Source organism: Symphodus melops, assembly GCF_947650265.1.
Source record: "Symphodus melops genome assembly, chromosome: 1".
NCBI classification, from domain to species: domain Eukaryota; kingdom Metazoa; phylum Chordata; class Actinopteri; order Labriformes; family Labridae; genus Symphodus; species Symphodus melops.
The window spans coordinates 3326537-3347916 of record NC_136691.1 but is presented as its reverse complement, the minus strand read 5'-3'; the positions used below and the strand labels follow the sequence as shown (position 1 = coordinate 3347916).

Below are 21380 nucleotides of genomic sequence, written 5' to 3'. Positions count from 1 at the left end.
ATACAGCCACCTCCATCAGAAAGGAACATCCTGACAACCACCGCCTGACGCCCAACGACCACCGCCTGACGCCCAACGACCACCGCCTGACGCCCAACAACTACCGCCCACACAAACAAAGGAGAAATCCTTCCTACATCTTATCCCATATCTTTTGTAAAGCGCCTCGAGATAACGCTCCTCACGAACTCCTCAGAAATTTAACTTGGCATTTTACTGCAAGTCCGATATTTCGGCACCAGCACACGGACTGAAACATTCGGATTCTTACAGTGGAAGGATTTTTTGTTTGAAATGTCTGTTGTGGAAAAGTTTTGAAGAGTTGTTTTTATCTGTCATTGGTGTTGGAGAGTCATCATGTGACACTCTTCTTCTTCTTCTTCATACGTTAACGTTTCTGTCGACCTCAGAGTCCTCTGCTTCACCTCAGTTCTTTTCTAAGAATTCATGAGCATTCATCGCTCTTGTGTCAACAAAACGTACAAGCATGGCTGCAGGGCAGAAAGCACTTGGCTGGATTGGCTGCTCGCCTTGGGGCACACTCAAAGAAACGTTTGTTCTGTTTATAGGCAGTGAAGAAGCAACGAGCTGGAGAAAGCTAGCCCGTTCTTACTGCCAGATCATCAGAACGTTTCACTGTTCACAAAGCAGCACTGAGAAGAACCCCGAGAAACACTGGCAACTTAAACCTCCTGTAACATGAGTAACTGGAATGAATACTTCCTCGAAGAAACATGGCAGCAGCTTTGGTTTAATAGAGAATCTGAAGGTTGAGCAGCAGCTTTGATTCTGCGGATATTATGTCCACAGCATTTGAAGGCTTAGTACCTGGTCAGGTGGATGATTATAAGATAAAATCTGATTTATTGCCTCATGTTTTCATCAATTAAAAACAGGTGGACAAACAGTGGCGGTCTTGGTGTCTTAGTATCCAGCGTTCCCACTCGAGCACCATCAACACACTCAAGTCCACTCACAGGAGACACTGGACAGGAGGACATCGACATGAAGCGATCAAACTCATGGAGACTTACGTTGGCCCCACTGTCCGCTGTTGGGGTTCAGGTAGTTGGGATAGAGTCCCTGGGGTTTGTCCAGACGGTTTAGCACCTTCCGGATGTTCATGACCTGGTAATGAAAGAGAAAGACAACAAACGTTTCACTCAGCGCTCACTTAAACAGAAATGTTTCAGCGTGAAAAGTACAGAATACAAGTCGCACTAGTATATAAGACGCAGTCTGTTTACACGAATGATATCCATCCGTTAATTTGTTAGGAATGGACCAAGAGCGTTTGAGCAATTTGGCTAACGTGGATCCTCCCGAGTCTCGCCTCTGCTGGTCACATGTTGCTTTGAATCACACTTCATAACATTTAGTTTAGTAACAGCATCACAGAATTTAAACGCAACATCACTACGTCCACCTTTTCAAAGCGAAGCAGCCGCTTGCAACACAAAATGTGTATAAGACTATAAGAACATGATTCTGCTGCTATACGGGGACAGAAAGACAATTCATCAAGATGAAAAATGATGTTCCTCTCATCCATGATGTCTCGTACGACATATTTTTAAAGCAATTAGTTGAAACTAGAAACGCACACGATGTAAATATTAAAAAAATGCAATGGCCAAATGAAATCGAAAACATTTTTGGAGAAAGTTAAAGTCGTATGATGCAGAGCTGTGAAGCTGCAGAGAGGCACTGAGCGGCAGATAGCTTTAACCCTCCGACCCAAAACATCACAACGTCACATCGTGAGTGTAACAGTCGTTCTAGTTGGGAGGAGAATTTGTTTAATAGTCATTACCACCTAGTGTGAAATAAATCCAATGGATTATCCTGTATGGAAGGCAAACAAAGAGATATAAAAACCCCACTAAGAAACTCAATATCTGTTTGCAGAAAGAAAGTCAAGAAGTGAAGATTCCTGTGTGTTCAGCAGTTTTCAGTTTCCACGTTTGGTTTCAGTACAAAAAAAAAAAAACCCTCTCAAAGTTTCAACCGCGAGTTGAAGGAGTGCAGATGGAAATCCTGCACAGGCGCCTCTTCTTCGACTGGGTGAGGTTATGTCATCTGTTCTAATGTGCGTCTGTCTCTTTTACCTTCTGTGCAAACTCAGGATTTCCCGAGAGTTTGCTGAGGTGCATGAATTCCAGATGCAAGGTGCCGTACTCTGCCAGGATGCTGCTGCCACCAGACGCCCACGGCCAGTTTCTCCCGATGCCGCTGGACAGAGGAAGGAGAGAGGTTTTCAATAAAACGACAACAACACAGAGACGCACTCAAGCAAAGCTAAGAGTTGTTTGGGTGACAGTGACGGTGAACATCAGGTGGATACACCAAGAGATTTATTTTTATTCTGAACATGGTGCTACAGCAGCAGCAGGTTTTTCAAGCAATAAAACCTGAGAGAAATGAAGAGACGGTAAATGTGCCATCCGGGCCGTTGGCTTTCATCGGCCTCATCATTGTTAGCGCTGGTCCACGAGCGCTAACATTTGAGCTAATCTACCTTCTCTCTTCTACTGTATACTCCATTTACTTGCCAGCTTATTCCGGCTTTGTTTGGCAGATTTGACAAGACTGTATTTTTAGCCACATCGACTTCCAGCCAACCCCAGCGGTCTCGCCAGTTTGGCTGGAACATTTTCTCCCTTCTGTTTTCGTCCGCTATCTGTCACTCTGCCTCGACTCGACTCTCTCGCTGATTTTCTTTTCCTTTAAATGCTTTAAATTTATTCTTATTTTTTGCCTGCTGTTCATCAGTAACCAGCGGTCTTGGTAACTTTTACCACACGGGTATATGAAGGGGACTTGACAGCAGTGAAGCCGTCGACCATGACGGCTTTACAACTATGTCATGTGGGCGCTTAGCAAATGTTCAAGCTGTGCATTTTTCTGCTTTTCTTTTTCCTGCACTTGACTGCAGCCGCACGTCTGTATCCGCTTATCAATCCAAACTCAAAAAGGACCCTGCCCTCTTCCCCTCCCGTTGGCTGTCGTGACAGCGAATCTGTCACGGCGTTGTGAGGCGTGCTCGGCCCTGACGTGCCCGACGAGGACAGCGGGCTGAGCAACATGCTGCGTTTGTGTGCGCTGGATCATTAGAGCCAATGACGGATCGCTTTCAGGCCGAGGACTGATGCCTCTGGTGGCGAGGCGTCGAGATCCTCCTCATGAATACACATTAACAATTCGCCACACTGTGAAACACACAGCGGGATGTCTGCACTGCTGCAAGTGGACGCACGGACGTGAACCGCACACGCGGGACACATCCAAGAAATGAGAAAAGGGAGGAGGAGGAGGAGGAAGAGGAGGAGGAAGAGGAGGAGAGGGAATAGGGAGAGGGGCCATAAACACACACACACACACACACACACACAGCTCTTCAGAGAGGTGCATGAACATACTAATTATCCCCCCTTCAACTCATCATGCTGCACAAGCCATAATTTGTTTCCCATTACTCCGTGGATTTAATCAACCAAACACAGGGAGTTGTGCAGCAGCGTCAGCCGGCGAGCGGAGAGACACGAGCGGGTCAGAGAACACCACTGCTGGTTTGTTCACTTCAGCCTCAGGCAGACGTTCAAAGAGGATATTAAAGTCTCACAACTTAAACACATGCAGAGTCTGAGGCGCTCCATATTAACACTATGTATAGGCGAAGCATTACTTTATGTATATTTAAAAGCTTAACATTTCTAACTAATGTATTGATCATGCATCAGGCATCTCCTGATTTCTCTCCAGTCAGAAACTATTTCTACACACCGTTAGTGAGATCTGTCACTTCTTCAAAATTGGTCAACATGTTCCTTTAATGTCTTTCAAACCCGAGTCTAAACATGTGTGAAACTGATCTGAAGAGAAACAAGTCGTATACACCCGAGTCAAACCGAGCACATTTTAAACCCCCGACTTCGATCTTAAAACTGTGAAAAATTATTTGAGCTTCGACTTTGTACGTCAATGTAAAGTGTAAATATCTGTCAGATATCTGTTTTTTAGTCTAAACTAGTCGACTCTGACTCCTCTCTGAAAAGGATTGAAGATATCTCTGTTATGCGTTTATGTCTGTAACAGTCTAAAGTGCTCAGTGTTTCACATTTCAACTGTAAATATCTGGGACATGTAACATGTCTATAGGAAACCAGGCAACGTTAACGAATGACTTCCGCTCAAGTTTCAAATATCTGTAAGCAACTTAAATCAGTCCTATCGGAGGAAATTGAATTTCTTCACGTGAAAATGCTTTTAATAAATGTCAAACCTGATGCTGATGTGTTCAAATGGTATTTTCAGGAGTGAAAACCAAATATGAGTCAGCTGAGAGGACAGGACTCACTGTTGCACGTACCTGCGATGACGTACGTCAAACTTAAATATACAGAGGAGAGTGTCAGAAGAACTCAACGTTAGTTCTTTATCTCCACTCGACGCTGCCGCCTCCGCTCTGTCGTCTGTACACTTTGAATCGTCTCGCCATCTTTTCCAATCCTTTTATAAAGCCTGTGATGAAGGATAAATCTCCTATCGAGGCGGTGAGGTAAACACACACCTTACCAGCTCACCCTTGTCCAACCCCCAATCCCCCCGCAAAGCCCTCGCTGTGAGGAAACACTAAATCTCTGTTAAGGGGAACAAAACAAAGACAGCGGGGAAAAGCTGCTGTGTAAATCCAACAGACACAAACCAATGAAGAGCAGATGTAAGGAATAATGCTGGAGACGGATGGATGAGGGTTCGTCTGGAAGATGATGCGTCCGACCAGACTGTCTAAAAGTCTCCGGAAGATAAACTAGAGACCAGAGCTGGAAAACAACAGTCCAGATTAAACAGTCTGGGGCAGAATAACAACTAAGGGAAGAAATCTAAATCAACAGAATTACACTTAAACAAATAGATTTAACCATAAGTAGCAGGGCTGGTTAGCGAATCATCAATGCATCGCAATTCAACAGGTAAATCCTGATCGATTATTTCCGCGATAATGACGCCCCTCTCCTGTGGGGGCCTTCGTACTTTAGCATACAGCAATTTCATTTTTAGGGACCGAAGCACTGACCAGTGCGAAGGACCCTATTGAAACCCAAATGATTATTATTATTATTTTTTTTTGTTCCGCCTCTTTGGAGCCCTTTTTGACGGCTTGAACGTGAATGAAAACTCATCAAAATCTCCAACGTCATCGGGTCTGGCGAAAAATTTGAATAATGCAACAACAAAATACAGTTTTGAGTCAACCATGCGTATTATTGAAGCACATTGATCGATATTGAATCGACATCGCGACCCAAAGAATCTAAATTGTGTTGTATTTGTAAAGTGTCTTTCTCTGTTAGCTGCCTCGAGACAACAGATGGAAACTAACACCTCTGCTGTAAGCTGACATCTTTTACAGCCATTCATTAATATGCACCGTCTCTAATATGTGACATGTTGAAGTTGAATTCATCAGCAATGAAACTCGACCTTTAACAATCCTAAAAAGTAAGGTGTTAGTGGGAACAGTCCGACTTTGTCTTGTATGATAAATAGCTGTGCAGTAATGAGCTTTTTCATGGCGTCTGTAAAAAGCTGCACATCCTTCCTCTTATGCTAATGTTGTCCTTTCTTTACATGCAGGTAATGATTCCAGATTGAGAAAAGGAAAAATGGTGACTTTGTGAGTAAATCCATCAATTAGACGGGCGCCCTTAATGTTCCTCCTCTCAATAAATCTCACACCGACTGAACTGTGATTGAAATAAACAATGATTAATAATTCATGATTGTAAACCAAATTAAATCATCGGGTCAGGGAGCCGCCGCTGCTCCAATTAGGGTGAAATGAAGCACGTGGCTGTTTTTCCTGATGGAGACTCATTGTTGTTCCTCTCCTCTTCCTGTTCTGGGATTTCTAAACTGGCACTCATCCACTGGCGCACAGATCAGTACAACTGCATTAGTCCATCTGACGGGAGTCCACTGTTGTGTTTGACTACTGAGGCAGATGTCCCGCTGGCCCAGTTTCCAACCAGCCTGTTCATCGTCCTCTTTCCTCACATGGGCTCGAATGAAACTTTTAAACCTCTGAACTATGAATCCACGGTTTAGTTCATGGACTCCGCACTGCAAATTATTCAACAATGGTTTGAAATGTTCTCTACAGGTGGTCGAGATTCGAGCATATCTTTGAAAGAAAAAAAAAAAAAAGACATCAGACACGAGGTTTTAACTGTCGAAAATAAAGCAATGATATCTACTAATGAGTTTTTCTTTTCCCTGACTCTCAGTTTTCACAGCAGCCAGAATAAAATGTTTCATTTTGTAAAATTAAATCCATCAAGGAGAGACATAGAGGTAACGCACTGTTTAGTGAAATGTTCCATTAATGAGGCTTTCTTTTAACCAAACAGCAGAATTGGGTGTCGTAAAACACTCGGGGGATTTCTTAAGTTGGTTTTCAAACTTGATTGGTAATGTAAAAAAAAAAAAAAAAAAAATGTTACAGCAACGCAGAACAAACTTTTTGTTGTTGTTTAGACCAGTGTACCAACGCTTATATTAAACAATCCTAAAGTGGGAGCAACTCCGGGATCATCTCCTTCTGATAGTATCGATAGGTCTTGAATTTCCCTCGGGATCAATAATCAATCAATCAATCAATCAATCAATCAATCAATCAATCTATCTATCTATCTATCTATCTATCTATCTATCTATCTATCTATCTATCTATCTATCTATCTATCTATCTATCTATCTATCTATCTATCTATCGATAAGATGCAGTTTGTTTGACTAATAAGAAAACACAGATTTAACAACTGTTGGATTTAGTAACACAAGTTCAAGAGGAGATTATTGGTATGTTCATCACGATAACCTGACAATGATGTCTATCATTCATATTGTTCAAGGTGTCCATGTAACAATCGGTGCTTTCAAAGCCTTAACCTAGAAAATAGTAGGTCATTACAGATTGTGGATTACGAGAGTCTGCGTTGGAGGACATATTGCAGTCCAAGTTCTGTCCATCTTGTTTGTCCTTTCGGGGGTGTCCAATCTTTTCATTATTCAACGTCCCACATCCGCAGCCATTTCCTGGCCGGCTGTGAAATGACAAATCCTAGCCTGCTCTTTTTATGCCCTCCGGTCCATTCTCCAGTCCAACAACTGTGATTTTAATTCTGCGGTGCCAAGCGGCAACCTGGAGAAAACAGAAAAAGGCTTTCCATCTCCATAAATACGTTTGTCAAAGCAGGAAATGCCCTTTCATGCTCCTCCAGTATTGTGCTAAACAGCAATCCTCCAATTTATTTGTACTCTGTCCTCGGATGAAGCCAACTTCTTTTTTTTTTTTTGCCCATTTTGTTCCCTTTCATTGCCCAACTCATCCGTGCCGTGACCTCAAGTTTTCCCTCTTGCTTTTTCTCCCTCAATTTCTCTTCCTCTTTGTCTTAAAATCTATTGTTTCTTCTCCTCCTCGGGGCGCGGAGAAAATGTGAATTGCAATAGATTCACAGTTAGCAGCTTAATTAGAGGCCTTAAATCATGACTGCCTTCCACTGCCTCGGGTTAGAGCGAAGGAGAGCCGCACTGAGAGCAAGTGAGCGAGTTTGTGTGTTTGCTTTGGAAAGAAAAAAAAAAATGTCTGGAGACTCTGAATGCCAGACTTTGATTTGCTGGTAAAAAGGTGCCTTAAAGCATTCAAGTGTTGCCCTGCCATTACCTCGGAAAAATTACATGCAAAAGGTGGCAAAAATATCCTGAAAGCAATCGCTAAGGCACCTTATGTCGCCCACATATATTTCCTCAGATGGATTTATCTCTTGCTTGTCAGGTGCATTCGCCCAAAAAGTACTGATGTTGTTATAACAGACAGCTCTCAGGAGTGCTAATTGCTGTCTGCTTTGAGTGGGCTTTACCCCGTCTGTTATTTAATGTGAGAACAAAACCAAACCCTTAGTCTGTTTTATTTATTTATTTATGTTTTGTTCATGGGGCATAAACCGTGCTGCTGCCTGTTGGGATTACTCTCTCTTTGGAAGCATCGACACTTTCTGTGTGTTGAACACTGATCTGAATTAGGAGAGCGAGTCACACATCGAGTTTTGAGACATTTAAAAAACTTTTGCATGATGGTAAAATAACGACTATGCTTTTTGTGTTTTATAGTTGTTTAACGAGGGTTATTAGGATTTAATGCAAAGCATCTTTCATGGCTGCAACTCTGCCATGTTAACAGCCAAAAAAGTCTAACATAAACTCTGACACACACATTCCCACAATGCCTCTTCCCATTAAGGCCAGTCAGTATGTGGTGCACTGGGAGTGATTTGCAAGAGCTTTATCAGTCTGAGTGTTAATAGAAGAGCTATGGGACATGCTGGCAAAGGCTGATAACGATTGGGTAACTTGTGTGCATGAGTGTGTGTGTGTGTGTGTGTGTGTTTGAAAAGGGGGGGGGGGGGGAGTGTCAGAGGACATTGGGGTAGTCTTTGGTTGGTAAAGCGCTGCTTCAGGCTCTTCTGCTAAAGCGTCAGACAGCAGCATGTACAGGCGGCACACTGGGGGAGAGTGTTTACATTTATTCTTGCATTGATGATTAAGGGGTCGGAAGCGTCCAATGGAATCAAAATGTTCCAACTCATTCAGAAAGTGACACTTCTGCTGAGCCCTCCAACCACCAGCGACTTTGCCAAAGTTGTCTGAATATGTGACCAGACGAGTGATTCCAACCTCGCCGTAGATGCTTTTCTTCTCTTTGCCTTTATTCAAGCAAAATGGGTGGAAAATGTTTCTCTGTCAGGCCACGTTTCCTCTGGTGAGGCTGGAGTCCGTGACAGATCAATCTAGCGAATCAATCGGATCTGAGCAGCATTTTCCGCCCAGTTAGTGGCAATCAATGGGTTTATGTACGGGCAGAAGGAAAGGGAGCGAGAGGAGGAGGGAAAGGGAGGAAAATGGAGGGAGATCTCGGAGTCCGTGAGCCGCTCTCTGATCCTCCATGACGTGCTTTAACCTCTGATTTACACCATCTCGACGTGGCGACGTTGAGGCCGTTTCATGTGTCTCTTGAAGATTAATGGACAGAACATCAAGACCAACTGATCAGCCTGATGAATAAATCTACAAAGCTTTCATTTGAAATGATGTCATGACTTATTCAGGGTGCTTCGACAAACACGCTATATGTTGTTTTATCCTGGTTTGCTTCTGCTCTTCTGAGTGCTCTTCATCAGCTGGACTCAATAATGCATGCATTTAGAAGAAATCTCTTTTGACATGAATCAGATTCAACTGTGTGAACTCTTGGAGTACAGGGTACACTTTCAATCCAATCCACAGAAAATCACCTCACTGGGTTCTTAGAATTTCTTCAAGAGTAGCTGAACCCTTGGAGTTAATCCTGTTTCTTTCACCTTGGTGCATCGCTGTAAAGGTCTAACAACCTGTGACATCACTGTTAAGAGGGATGACAAGTCACCAAACCATCCACCAGTGAAGCGAATCCAGCCAGCATTCATGTGGTGTCAGAAGATCCAGACTGGGAAGTTTCACGTCAACACCCCGAAAAGCAGGAAGAACAACTCGGATGTCCCTTCAAGAAGAATCACAGCAGATAAAAGCCTCTGTCCACTTACAGATTTTCTTCATGCTGGCAGTGCTTACAGCCTCGGTTTCAGAAAGCTTCTCATGTGGGCCGACTGGTGCAAACCTTCGCTCTCAGCGCTGAAGCGTCCCTTGGCATTCAATTCAATTCAACTTTATTTGTAAGGGACCGTGTGCAATTAAAACATAAATGTAGCCATTTGATGCCCTGCAGCAGAGTTAGCCTGAGGCTAATTTACAGCTGCAGTCCCCTTGGCAGGTAACAAAACAACAAAAAACATACGTCACTCATGGCGCACAAAAACAAAGTTTTCATCTTTCAAAATTTAAACTGCTACTCATATTAATGTCTCTACACGCTGTAAACACATTGTTCCCCTTAGAAAAAGCAGCTCACACAGATATTGTTGGATCTGCTTCTCTGTGATGATCAAAGAACATTTGAGCAAACAAGGTTTTTCTGCGCGTATGAGAAATAACTGTTTAAAGCTGGCCTTGTTTCTCGCGGCCCCTTTTGGGCTTTTTTCAGATCGCTACAGGGTAAAGTCGTGAACAAACTGCAGAGAGGGAATAAAGAGAACAAGGCCACGGAGGGGGGAGTGGACCTACAACACCATGTCCTGAAACAGAATTTAGATACTGGGTCACTTCAGGCAAGATAGATGGACCGAGAGAGGACGGAGAGGGAATACGGAGGAGTGGAGAAAAGAAAAGGATTTTAAAAAATGAAAAGGGGAGAAATGGGGTTGGAGGGAGAGACGATAATTGGGTCTCATTTGCAAGTGTGTCTGTGAGTGTTTTGTACTGATTTATTCTGCCTCAATCTGGGTCAAGGTTATGCATGCAGTCGAACAGCAACAGTCACTGATATCTCTTCTTAACTGCTCATTTAGGAGGTTTTTGATCTGTTTTTTTTTTTGTCACTCTTCTTCGCTGTAATCAAAATGTTAAGTGTCAGGGCAACGTCAAAACAAGATGGGCATCATCACATCCATTATTATGAAGCATGCTCAGTTTACAGGCACTGGTCACAGGTACTGGATGCTGAAGGTGAAGAGCGCTTGGGAAATGGGCGCGGTACGGTTTGCCTAGTGTGAGCGCGCCCTTCGTCGTATCAGAATCTTTTGTTTTGACAAACGCTTTTACATGTACAAGGAATTTGTCTTAATGTGTTGGTGTGAAAGAAAAAAAACAAGGCTACAATAAGAAGTACTTCAATAAAATGAAATTTGAGAAGGTAGCTAACGCTAGCTCAAATGAAATTTGAGAAGCTAGCTCATGCTACGCTAGCTAACGCTACGCTAGCCAACGCTACGCTAGCCCCATCCTGACTGGACAGGAGGGGGAGGGTGTCGTGTTGAGGCTACATTGCCTTCCAAACAGAGACTGTTCAGAGGCACAGTTCAAAGTGACAAGTGATGAGAGACTGTGAATCATGTAGCCACGCTTCACTCTTGTGAATTTAGCAGATCTTGGGCACTAAGAGCAGCACCTTGAACAACAACAAAGGTGGCGGCGTCAGTGCGTCTTCAGTCATGTTTGTCTGCTCTCATGTGCATCCTGTCGTATCACTGCTCTCGTTCGTGTCGGTCAGCTGTTCTGTAAATACCACACACGTGCACTGATGCAAGCGTGACTTCCAATTTAGGCAGCGAGTCGAAATTTCTACCAAATCATTTCCAGGAAGTAGTCGGTGGAACTGAAAAGCATTTCAGCGAATTAAATCGGTGAGATACAAAACTCTCCTTCTTTGTTGTCTCGTCTGTTTTACGTGAGAACATGTCACATGCAGAAAAGAGCTGGAGGTGAGAGCTACGTTTGTTGCTCAGCGGTGCAGAAGCTACTCTGTGTAGGCATTATGTGTGCATGGTGAGAGAGGTGTGTGTGTGTGTGTGTGTGTGTGTGTGTGTGTGATTCCAAGCTATCATAGCTCACTCATGCAGGTAAAGTCATCATCACAAACAATCTGTTCAGGCCTCTGGGGGATCTCACACACACACACACACACACACACACACCATCTCTCCCAGGGGTGTAACTCACTCTAGGGACGGCAGGGTGCAAAGTCCGTTCACCCATAGAGACAGAAAGAAAATTAATTTGTCACAGCGCGTTTATCGTCAGGACAACCTGCCTTTTAATTACCGTCTGACAAACAGCGTCGAGCGAGGAGTCTCTCTCCGGGGGAAAGGGCGATGAAGAAAGAAAATGGAGGATGATTAAAAAAAAAAAAAAAAGGGAGGCTCCTTTCATGGTTTGTGACTGACAAGAGGAGCTGGAGTGCAGCGATGGCCGAGCCTCTTTAAGCTCTCTGAGAAAGATGCTATCCTGTGTGGGATTTTTAATAACACAAGGCGACTCATCCAGTTAATGTCAGCCTCATTGTTAAAGCCGTGATGGCAGGAAGATTCATGATTCAAAACAGGAAATTTAACAGACGGCAGGGGGAGATGGCAAGATACTGTCGCCTGAATCATGTAACACACCTATCATATCACTAGTGCCAAATATTTATATATGTTATTGAAGAAAAACAACGAGTGTGTGAAGAGGTTTCCCCCGGCAACCACGCCACGACTCCTCAGAGAGGAGCCTGCAGTATGACATGAAGGAGGCCAACACGTGAGCACGAGATAAAAGAAGGGGCCTCTCTGTGTTCCTCTGCTGGTCAGACGTCGTGATGCATCGTGCGTGATTGAATCACTGCGTTGGGGCGTCGTCGTCACACTGGAGTCTGTTTCTAGTCCCAATATCGGCGTCCTTATCACTCCTCTCATGTTGCTTTCAATAACCCCCCACGTTAAGCTTCGCAGCTCATTTCCTCTTCGGTTTCTCAATATGGATCACTTAATTAAAAGAGCTTAATGAACGTTTATGAAGAGGTGATAAATGACATCATTTAATTGAAGAATTTGGAGATAAAGCAGAAGTAGCCTTTTCATTCCCCCCACTGGTTCCATCACACAGCTTCAGCTTTTTGCTCTCTGATTCTAAAAGACTGGGGGAGGAAAGAAAATCACGACATATATAAGCTCAATCAGGCTGACTTGTTTTCTACACAGCAGTGTTGGACGATGTGTGTCCAAAAACAACACACTTGCTTTAAATCTTTGGTCCTGAAACATGGCGCGGCTGTGAGGCAGCGTGTTAATGAAAGCCGACACTCCGGCCTTTGACCCCGTGCGAGCGCTCAGAAACTTTTGGGTTTCCATCTTTTTGAGTGTTAGTTTTGGTTTAAGAGGCAGCCGCTGGCGTGTCGCGGTGGATGAAAGGAAACAGAACAGCATCTGTCTGACGAGTCGACTCTGACATGCAAAAAAACTAAAACAGCTCAGTGTGCGTAAGAGAGGGGAGTGAAACGAGCGTGTCAGCCAGCTTACATCAAACCAAAGAGCTCTTTAAAGAATCAAACCATGAAAACAGAACCTGATGCCTCTAATACCACCAGAGTGGACCGCTTTAAGACAAAGAGTCTGTGTGTGTGTGTGTGTGTGTGTGTGTGTGTGTGTGTGTGTGTGTGTGTGTGTGTGTGTGCGCTTTACCTCTTGAGGTTAAGAAGAGCCCAGGGAATGCCGGTGGGCGTTTTGAAGGCTGGCAGCAGCTTTTCACCGAGCTCCACAGCCTTTCTACGGTACACCTGAAATAAGAGAGAGAGAGAGAGAGAGAAAGAGAGAGAGAGAGAGAGAGAGAGAGAGAGACAGCACCTTATTACCAGATGTTTCCCCTCGCTGAAAGACAATCTCACTTTCTCTTTAACAGCCCTGAAGACAGAAAGAAGGAGACCAAATCACAGTGTGTGGCACATGTTTCAGACATTCAGAGTGTTTACTGAAGAACAGTCGGGTTCTGATCATTACCATGGAAACGCACACCACCAGAGACCGGGAACCTTGTTTAAATGTAGGTTTTATTAAAGACAGCAATGACTGTTACATGGATACAGAAGTCTCTTTTAGTTATGCTAAATGTCCAGAGAAGAATTATTGCAGATTCGGGGGAAATACTGACGATGCACTAATTGATCGGCAAGCTGATTCAATTGGCAGAGGCGCTGCTTGTCAACGGGCAAGGCAGGAAACAGCTTGGGGCCCCAGGCTAGTCGGGGTCCCCCCAACTGCTGACAAACTTTAAACCACAGCATCGCCTTAAAATGTGCAAATGTTGCAATGACGGTAGGAAACCTCCCTAATGGGGCCCCATCTGACAACACTTATGCCCTGCTAAATGTCGCGTGCTTTATTGCTGTGAAAATAATATTGGACGCTGGTTGGAGGGGCCCCCCAATGAATGTTTGCCTAGGGCCCTAACAGACCTGAACAGAGCCCCTGTCAATTGGCTGATATTAACAAATTAATTGGTATCCGCTAATTTTATCGCAACCACCTCGGTCTAAAGCGTCACTCACACAAAGAGAATATTTCAAACATTTGAACACAAGGGAAATGGATTTCAGGGTTAATTTACCAAAAGTGCAAACAAGTCTGAAAGGATTCAATGACGTGTGATCGAGCATGAATTATTGTAGAAGAGGAAACTAAAGATGCAGAATGATTGAATGCAAACATCCAGCAGTGAGTATTCCTGCATCTGGCGACACACTCTTTAAAAGGAAAGCTCTGTTCAGTAACAGATTTGTCTTTCTCTGCTCAAACTGAAAAAATAAAATACAAACTTCTCCTGAAGAGAAGTGAGTCACCCGTCGATCAGCACAGAGCTGGACTCACCAACGTTTCATGTTTGACTTTTTCTCTGTCCTTTGAGAATAAAAAAAAAACTATAAATAAATAAAAAAAACACAAGCCTGAGCTGGTAAACACGAGAACACCGTGTCTATTTCAGTGTTCTGACATCAGTCGACACACTTTACTCTGAGGAGTAAAAGTTCAATTTTCACTTCTTTTCCTCTTAGAATAAATGAATACGAGTGTTCAGAAGTTCTGTGTTGCTTTAAATATTTCAACGAGCATTCGAACCTGAATCAAGAGCAAAAGAGAAAATATACCAACGGGGGCGGGATCATTCACGTATGTAGAGCTGAATGACGTCAAATATCAAAGTATACAACATTTTACTTGTACTTACTAATCTGAATCAGTGCTGGTTATGAGCACTGGGGTACTTCTTGTTGACGACTTGTATCAAGTCACATTATGCGTTGTTTTAGGCCACAATATTTGGACTCCATGAAGCTGAAGCTGGAGAAGATGTTCACCTACGAACCATTCATCCTTTTCTTCAAGCCAATTTTCACTGACTCTGTGCACACCGCAACCGCTAGCACCGCTAACGCTAGCACCGCTAACGCCAGCCTGGGGCCCCGAGCTGTTGCCTGCAGCGCCTCTGGTTAGGAGTCTATTTTTGATAACTCTCACATAAGATTAATGTACTTGATGATGTAATTTACTCTAAAAGCCCTTACCTACTAAAAATCTTGAAATCCAACCCTGAACTTTACCAGTTGTGTTATTTCTGCTGTGATTCATAATCCTTTGTTCGCCTTTGAATTGGACTTTTTCTGTTTTTCTCGTGTGAATCTGAGTGGACAGCTTTCTAGCAGTTATGGCTGGAGGGTCACGGTGTCTGATTTTGTTGGCGGTGAAAGTGAAGTTCTTGTCTGTTCGGCTCCTGGCACAGGTTGAGTCAGGAGGTTCGGGATAGGAAATGGATTTGGCAGAAGACGAGGTGGTCGTTTTGACACTATTGCCAAGGATTCAGGAGTTGGAACTTTAGGTTTCTGCTGTCGATGGACAGGAGTGAGAATGACGTCATGACTGTTTTAAATATCTTTTGTAATCCACGTTAAATGAGCCACTTTATCTGTAAATATTGAGTGCTACAGCTGCTCTGAGTTACTTTTTCAGAAAATGCGCCCGGGGAATGAATGAACAGGTGTACACATTAGAAAGCAAACAATCTCTCTCTCTCTCTCTCCTCTCTCTCTTTTTTGCAGCAGCTCTTGGTTTTGGTGTTAATTTGACATGATTATCTTTGAATCATTTTTGTAATTTGTCTCGTTTTGTGTCTTAGGAAATGTTTGTTTCAAATGTGTCTGAATAATCCCATGAAGGATGGAGCGTGTTGAGCATCCAGACACAAAAATACAGACCCGTTCATTCATTCATTCATTCATGCTGAAATGAATCCTGATAAGTGAAGAATTTGAAAAACAGCCAGGGCACAAAGAGATTCACATTCAAACTGAAAAACGTCAGAGTATAAAGCAGCAAAGACACAAGTTCTCTTCTTAAATGAAAGGAAATCAGAATCAATATTGACCAGGTACTGAAATCTAAAAGCTGGATTGGGTATTTATACAACTTGGTCCATGTTCGACCAATCTGTTTCAGTGTATACTTCATTATATGTAAAGGAGCAAAGGTTTCGGAGGTTCGTCATAAAGACTGTATATGCCAACAATTCTAAAGCAAATATCTGCAAAGACGATGTTTCATTTCGATTCAATTCAAAAAACTTTATTTTGTCGCCGGGCGGCAATTCCACAGTAGACTGCACTACACTACTGCAAAATCAAAACCAAGCGACTTAGAAAGGACCTTTAGATTCCCTGTGGAAAATCACTGATACACAAAGCCTGGTGAGACGTGTAGGGATTAAAAGAGTGAGATTGGTGCGTTCTAATAATCATGCATTTCAAGGTTATTACAGCCCGCATTTCTAAATCATACCGTAATTTTGGTTGTTCACTGGTGAAGTTTAATCAAATTTAATTTAAGCAAACTATCAGGAAAGCAATTAGCTTGGATCTAAACTTATGTTTGACACATCCTCTATATGTAATAAAACTCCACGCATGTTCTTTTCTTATCATCCATTATTTATTTGTTTAATCCGAGTGGTGACTGACGTCCATCCTCATAGAGGAGGGACGGTGCTAGCATGTCAGCATGCCAGCAGCTCTGTTCCCATGACAGCTCACGCTCGGCAGGGTGCCAGACACAGGGGCAGGCGGGAGGGAAAGATGGACTTAGACTTAGACTAAACTTTATTGATCCTTTGGGATGACTCCCTCAGGAAATTTAGGAAAAAGATTTGTGAAAGCTCAGGAGGCTGACACGTTATTTTCTTCAAAAAGTCGGAGGAAAGCGCGGAAAGGTTTGGTGTGAGAGGACTGGGAGGAGGGCGAACGGAAACATCACTCGCTTGTTTCCTGACGTGTCCTGTGTCCTTCACTTCAGCCTTTATGTTCTACTCGTAAAACACGGATCGATTCGGTTTAGATTTTCACTTTTTGGACGACCTCCTGTACTTCGACTCATCTTTGTGCCACTGCAACGCCCGAAATGTCCCATCTGATTAAAACTCTGCTCACTTTAACCAACAACACTGATGTCACTGAGAGGGAGAAATAAAACACAGCTAGACCAAATATTGGTCTAAAGGTCAAAACATCACCTTTTAAAAAACACCACCATGTGGATTATTGTGTCTATATAACTCATACAATATCAAACTTAAAGTGTTATGATGCTGTAAAATTCAGAACACCCACACACACACACACACACACACACACACACACACACACACACACACACACACACAGGCCCTATAACATTCAGTATTTTCAAGGCAAGACTTATGGTGACACTAGATTACTCCACAGAGTGTATGTGTGTGTCCCAGCGTGTGTGTCTGTCTCAGTGTGTGTGTGTGTGTGTGTGTGTGTGTGTGTGTGTTTGGGGGCTGCGCTGTGGGGGCAGGAATGTGTCGTAACAAGGCGTCCGATCCCGGTGATGAATGCCTTTAATAATGCCAGGAGCACACTGAGGGGAAGAATAAAATCACTCGCAGGGACACAGAGACGTATAAATTAAACACACCCCGTGTCCGAGGACATCAAGCAAAGTGCCAACGAGCTTTAATAAGCAACTGAATTACACACACACACACACACACACACACACACACACACACACACAGGAAGTTTGGGGCTGCTGTGATTTGTAAAAACGGATGTTGTTAATCACGTTTCACAGCTGGGTGCTTGTGACTTGGACATCCATCAGGAAGATAAACAGCCTGAATGTTTCTGCTGTGTGTGCGTGATGAATAAGGTGAAGGCATGTAACGATTCACGATACCTTTCTCTCACGATTTATTGGACCAAACGAGACCGCAGACCAACGACGAGTGAAACGGAGTCCTTTAGGGGCCGCTGAGCCGCTCGTCAGCGGTTTGGCCTGTCCATGTTTTTAACGTTCATTTGTGTAGTTCTTCGTCTTCTTGGACTACAGGAAGCATCATGCTATTCATCTTAAAGTTCAGACTGTGGTCTTAAAGTGTCACCGTACATATAAATGTACTTTTGCACTGAGATCAACCTCTGAGTTGTTTGTGAAAAGTCGGACTGCTTTAACGCAGACAGACGGGACGGTTCAGATTCCCTCCAGGCACGCTTGGAAAAGAGAGTCATTTTCTGAAGGAAAGTTGGATTCAACAAGAGAGTCATTTAATAATGGAGTATTTGTGTTCATGAGGAAACCACAACAAAACATCAGCTGGTGGATTCTCTTTGAAAAGCATCAGAAGTTGGAGAAGTCGGAGAGAACGGACGGCTGCTGTAAACACAAAAACAACCAAATCTAAAAAAAATTACAATTCACATACTGCAAAGACAAAGAGAGACACGACGCTCCTGAGCTGAAGAAGGAAGAGAGAGGGAACACTTCTGATGCAACTTGTGTATTTAATGTCTGCCAGCGGATACAAACGTGTGTCTCGGAGATAGTGAGAGAATGAGAAGAAGCGAAACAGATTCAGAGAAGGAGTTAAATGTATGCACGGGGAGTCGAGGCGCTGCGTTCTCGGTTGTATAATTAGCGTGCTTGTATAAGCTTTGGAGACTGTGATATGGTCTTTGTGTGCTGTTATTCTGGTGCCGGGTTAACCCTGGATTTCGGATTAGAAGGTCTGCTGTTTGGTTCCAGGACAAAGAAAGTAAGAGGCAGGAGGAACGACTTCAACCGCACGCACAATGGAAAACAGCTGATTTGAGTAGCTACGGGGTAAAAACATCTGCTACTGGGAACAAACCTCCCCAGTGTCCAGGACACGTTACATGTGATAATGAAGTCCAGAGCAGACCTCCAGAGGCGCTTTGATGATGTCATCTTCTGGAAGTAAGCGTGAGACGGTGGAGGCGAAGTCGATACGCGACGTTTACACAAACACGACGCAGGCACAGATTAGCTCTCGACACTGTCGACGACAGGAAGAGGCCGACTGTCGGCGAAGCGTAAAAAAAAACAACAACAACGCAGGACTTGTGCTGTCTTCAGGCAGAAACAGAGGACGCAGCAAACAGGACGAAGACAACGAGAACACGCGTCTCTCTGAAAGACCGTGAGAGGAAGTCCAGAAGATGCTCCAGGACATCAACCATGCATGTGCCGAACAAAAATACCCATAATGCATTACATGTAACAGATGCATACTTAAGTGAAACAAAGTGTTGATCATCTGAACCACTAAGATGTTGAGACCCAGCAGAATCACTTAAACGGACTCCAGCAGTGCAAACAGCAGAAAGCAGATTAATAATTAGGGCAGGTTGTAAACAAATCCCCAGTGTGTCCCAATTATCTGAACTCATTTAAATAGAAGTGAGGGAGGACGATGTCTCACTGTATCCATGACCTCTCTGTGGATGAAACACAAACTGTACTCAAGTCAAGCTGGGTACTAAAGGTTACTCTTCCTGTTTGTTTTCTCACTTTCTTGACTTTTTTTTTTTTTTTAATTATCTGTAACAAAGCAGTTTTTTTTTAAATTGAGTTTATCTAATTTGTTTGAGAGAACAAATCCGATTTTCTCGTGATCATTTTCTGGGGAGAAAACACAACAAGGGCGGCTCTCTCTGTAATATGTGATGACCCCTGATGACGGCCACAAGCTAAAACGCGTCGGGCTAGTTTGTAAATAAAGTCGATCTTCTAACCAGCCGTGCTAGTGGAGCTTTTTTGGACCTCTTCAAGCCTTTCACTCTTCCTGCACCTTGCTAGATGGGGAAGATCTGAATCTGCAACTCTGGAGATATGTGATAAAAAAATAAAAATAACAAAAAGCCATCAACTTCTTAGTTCAAAATGTTACTGGAGCTAGCATAAAAAAAAAAAAGGTTTGAACTGCTGGTTCAACAAAAATAAGACATTTGAAAACACCTTCCATTATATGAAAAAACAACAACAACCTCTAAATCTAATGGAGTTAATCATCAGATGACACACTAAGAACAAACGTTGTTTTCATTCCTGCAAATGATTCCGGTTTAATGTTCTGAAGGATAATGGTGATAAAGGGTAAGCTGTTAAAAATATGATTGTTTTTTTATTTTTTTTGTTTGAGCTGTTTGTTTCTCTGCCTTATTCGGAGCATTAACCTGGAGAATTACTTTAACTGGCTTTGCCTCAGCGCCTTGATGGTTGCTGAAACAGCTGACAGGTGAAGGTGGCACGTGTCTGTATGGGCTCCTGCAGAGATAATGGACACGAGTTAAGTCTTATATTAGTGCTAAAGTCACGGCTGCAGGGTTGGTTAGATGGCTTTCACAGGGAGAAGGTCCCCACAAGGGTTTTTAACATTTTAACTAGGTGCTGTGTTCTCTCCATCAACTTTTCCAGCTCCTGTTCTCTAAGGAGAAATGGTGTGTGTGTGTGTGTGTCATTATGTGTTGCAGTCCACAGAGAGTCCCCCCGGACAGCTCCCTAACTAAGATGAATCACCCGGCAGGCCTTGCGGGACATTTGGCCCAGATTAGAGCAGCGTCTGTGCTGCATGCTGACACCTCTGCCCACTTCCTGGATCCTGACACCCGGCCCCCCTCCTCTCCATCGTTCTGCCCTCTGACCTCCCTCATGTAACATCTCACCAACACCAAACCCCTCATCACGACAGAGGACCTCCCAAAGTCCATCCTCCTCTTCCTCCTCCATTTCTTTACTCGCATTCACGTTTCCATCCGTGAAACTTCACCTCCCTCTTGGTCGACAAAATAAACATCTCTTTTGCTTCTACTTGAAACTTGCTAGTTCAATTTATTCTCTTGAATTCACCTTTTAGGATTGTTTTGGATTTTTCGAGTTGACACAGATTCCTTCTTGCAGATTTGTTTCCGGAACATCCGCTTCGAAGTCCGCTGACAAACATCATTTACTGTCTTTTAATACGCAAGTATCGCCTTGAATTATTCATACGATGGCATGAAATCCTCCAGCCGGTCTGCAGCCATAGAAATGTCGGTTTGCTTAGAGAATAATATGCAAGGAAGCACTGAAGGATGCTTCAGAAGTCCAAGTGAAACAGGGGTATAAAACATGATCATTCTGATGCTAATCCAACTTAGCATGGAAACAAATTAGCTCCAATAATCATCCTGTCGGGACACATTCATGTCTTCTCTTTGTTTACTTCAAGAACACATCGGAGGATTAATTGAACCTTTAGGAAGCATTCACTGGGACTCTTGAGTTTATTGTCTCCCTTCATGAAATAATGCATGCAGAGGCAGGCAGAACTGAATGTTCACTGCGGAGACAGCCAGCACACGAGTGTCGGGGGTTTCAGCTGAGCGAGCCCTGTTTGCAGGCTGCTGCCCTGACAGCTGTATTGGAGAGGCTAAGACACCACACACACACACACACACACACACACACACATGTACACACACACACACACACACACACACTGAGGAGGTGACAGCTTTGGCTGGTTAAGGAGCTTGCTGTTGTGTGAATGGCTGCTCTTGTCCTCTC

The 21380-nt window shown here is 43.5% G+C and overlaps 1 protein-coding gene across 2 annotated transcripts in view; it reads right to left on the bottom strand.

The window, feature by feature from the left end:
• The window catches only part of man1a1 (mannosidase, alpha, class 1A, member 1), a 234452-nt gene that overhangs the window by 122503 nt on the left and 90569 nt on the right, over nucleotides 1–21380 (bottom strand). For both annotated transcript variants that reach the window (XR_013779224.1, XM_079345752.1), the window contains exons 5-7: nucleotides 13152–13246; nucleotides 2109–2232; nucleotides 1035–1128 (exon numbers count right to left, since the gene is read on the bottom strand). Coding sequence is in view for 1 of the 2 variants with exons in the window: in XM_079345752.1 (XP_079201878.1) it covers nucleotides 1035–1128; nucleotides 2109–2232; nucleotides 13152–13246 (313 nt within the window). In the remaining variant the exon portion in view is untranslated. The remainder of the gene's footprint in view (nucleotides 1–1034; nucleotides 1129–2108; nucleotides 2233–13151; nucleotides 13247–21380) is intronic.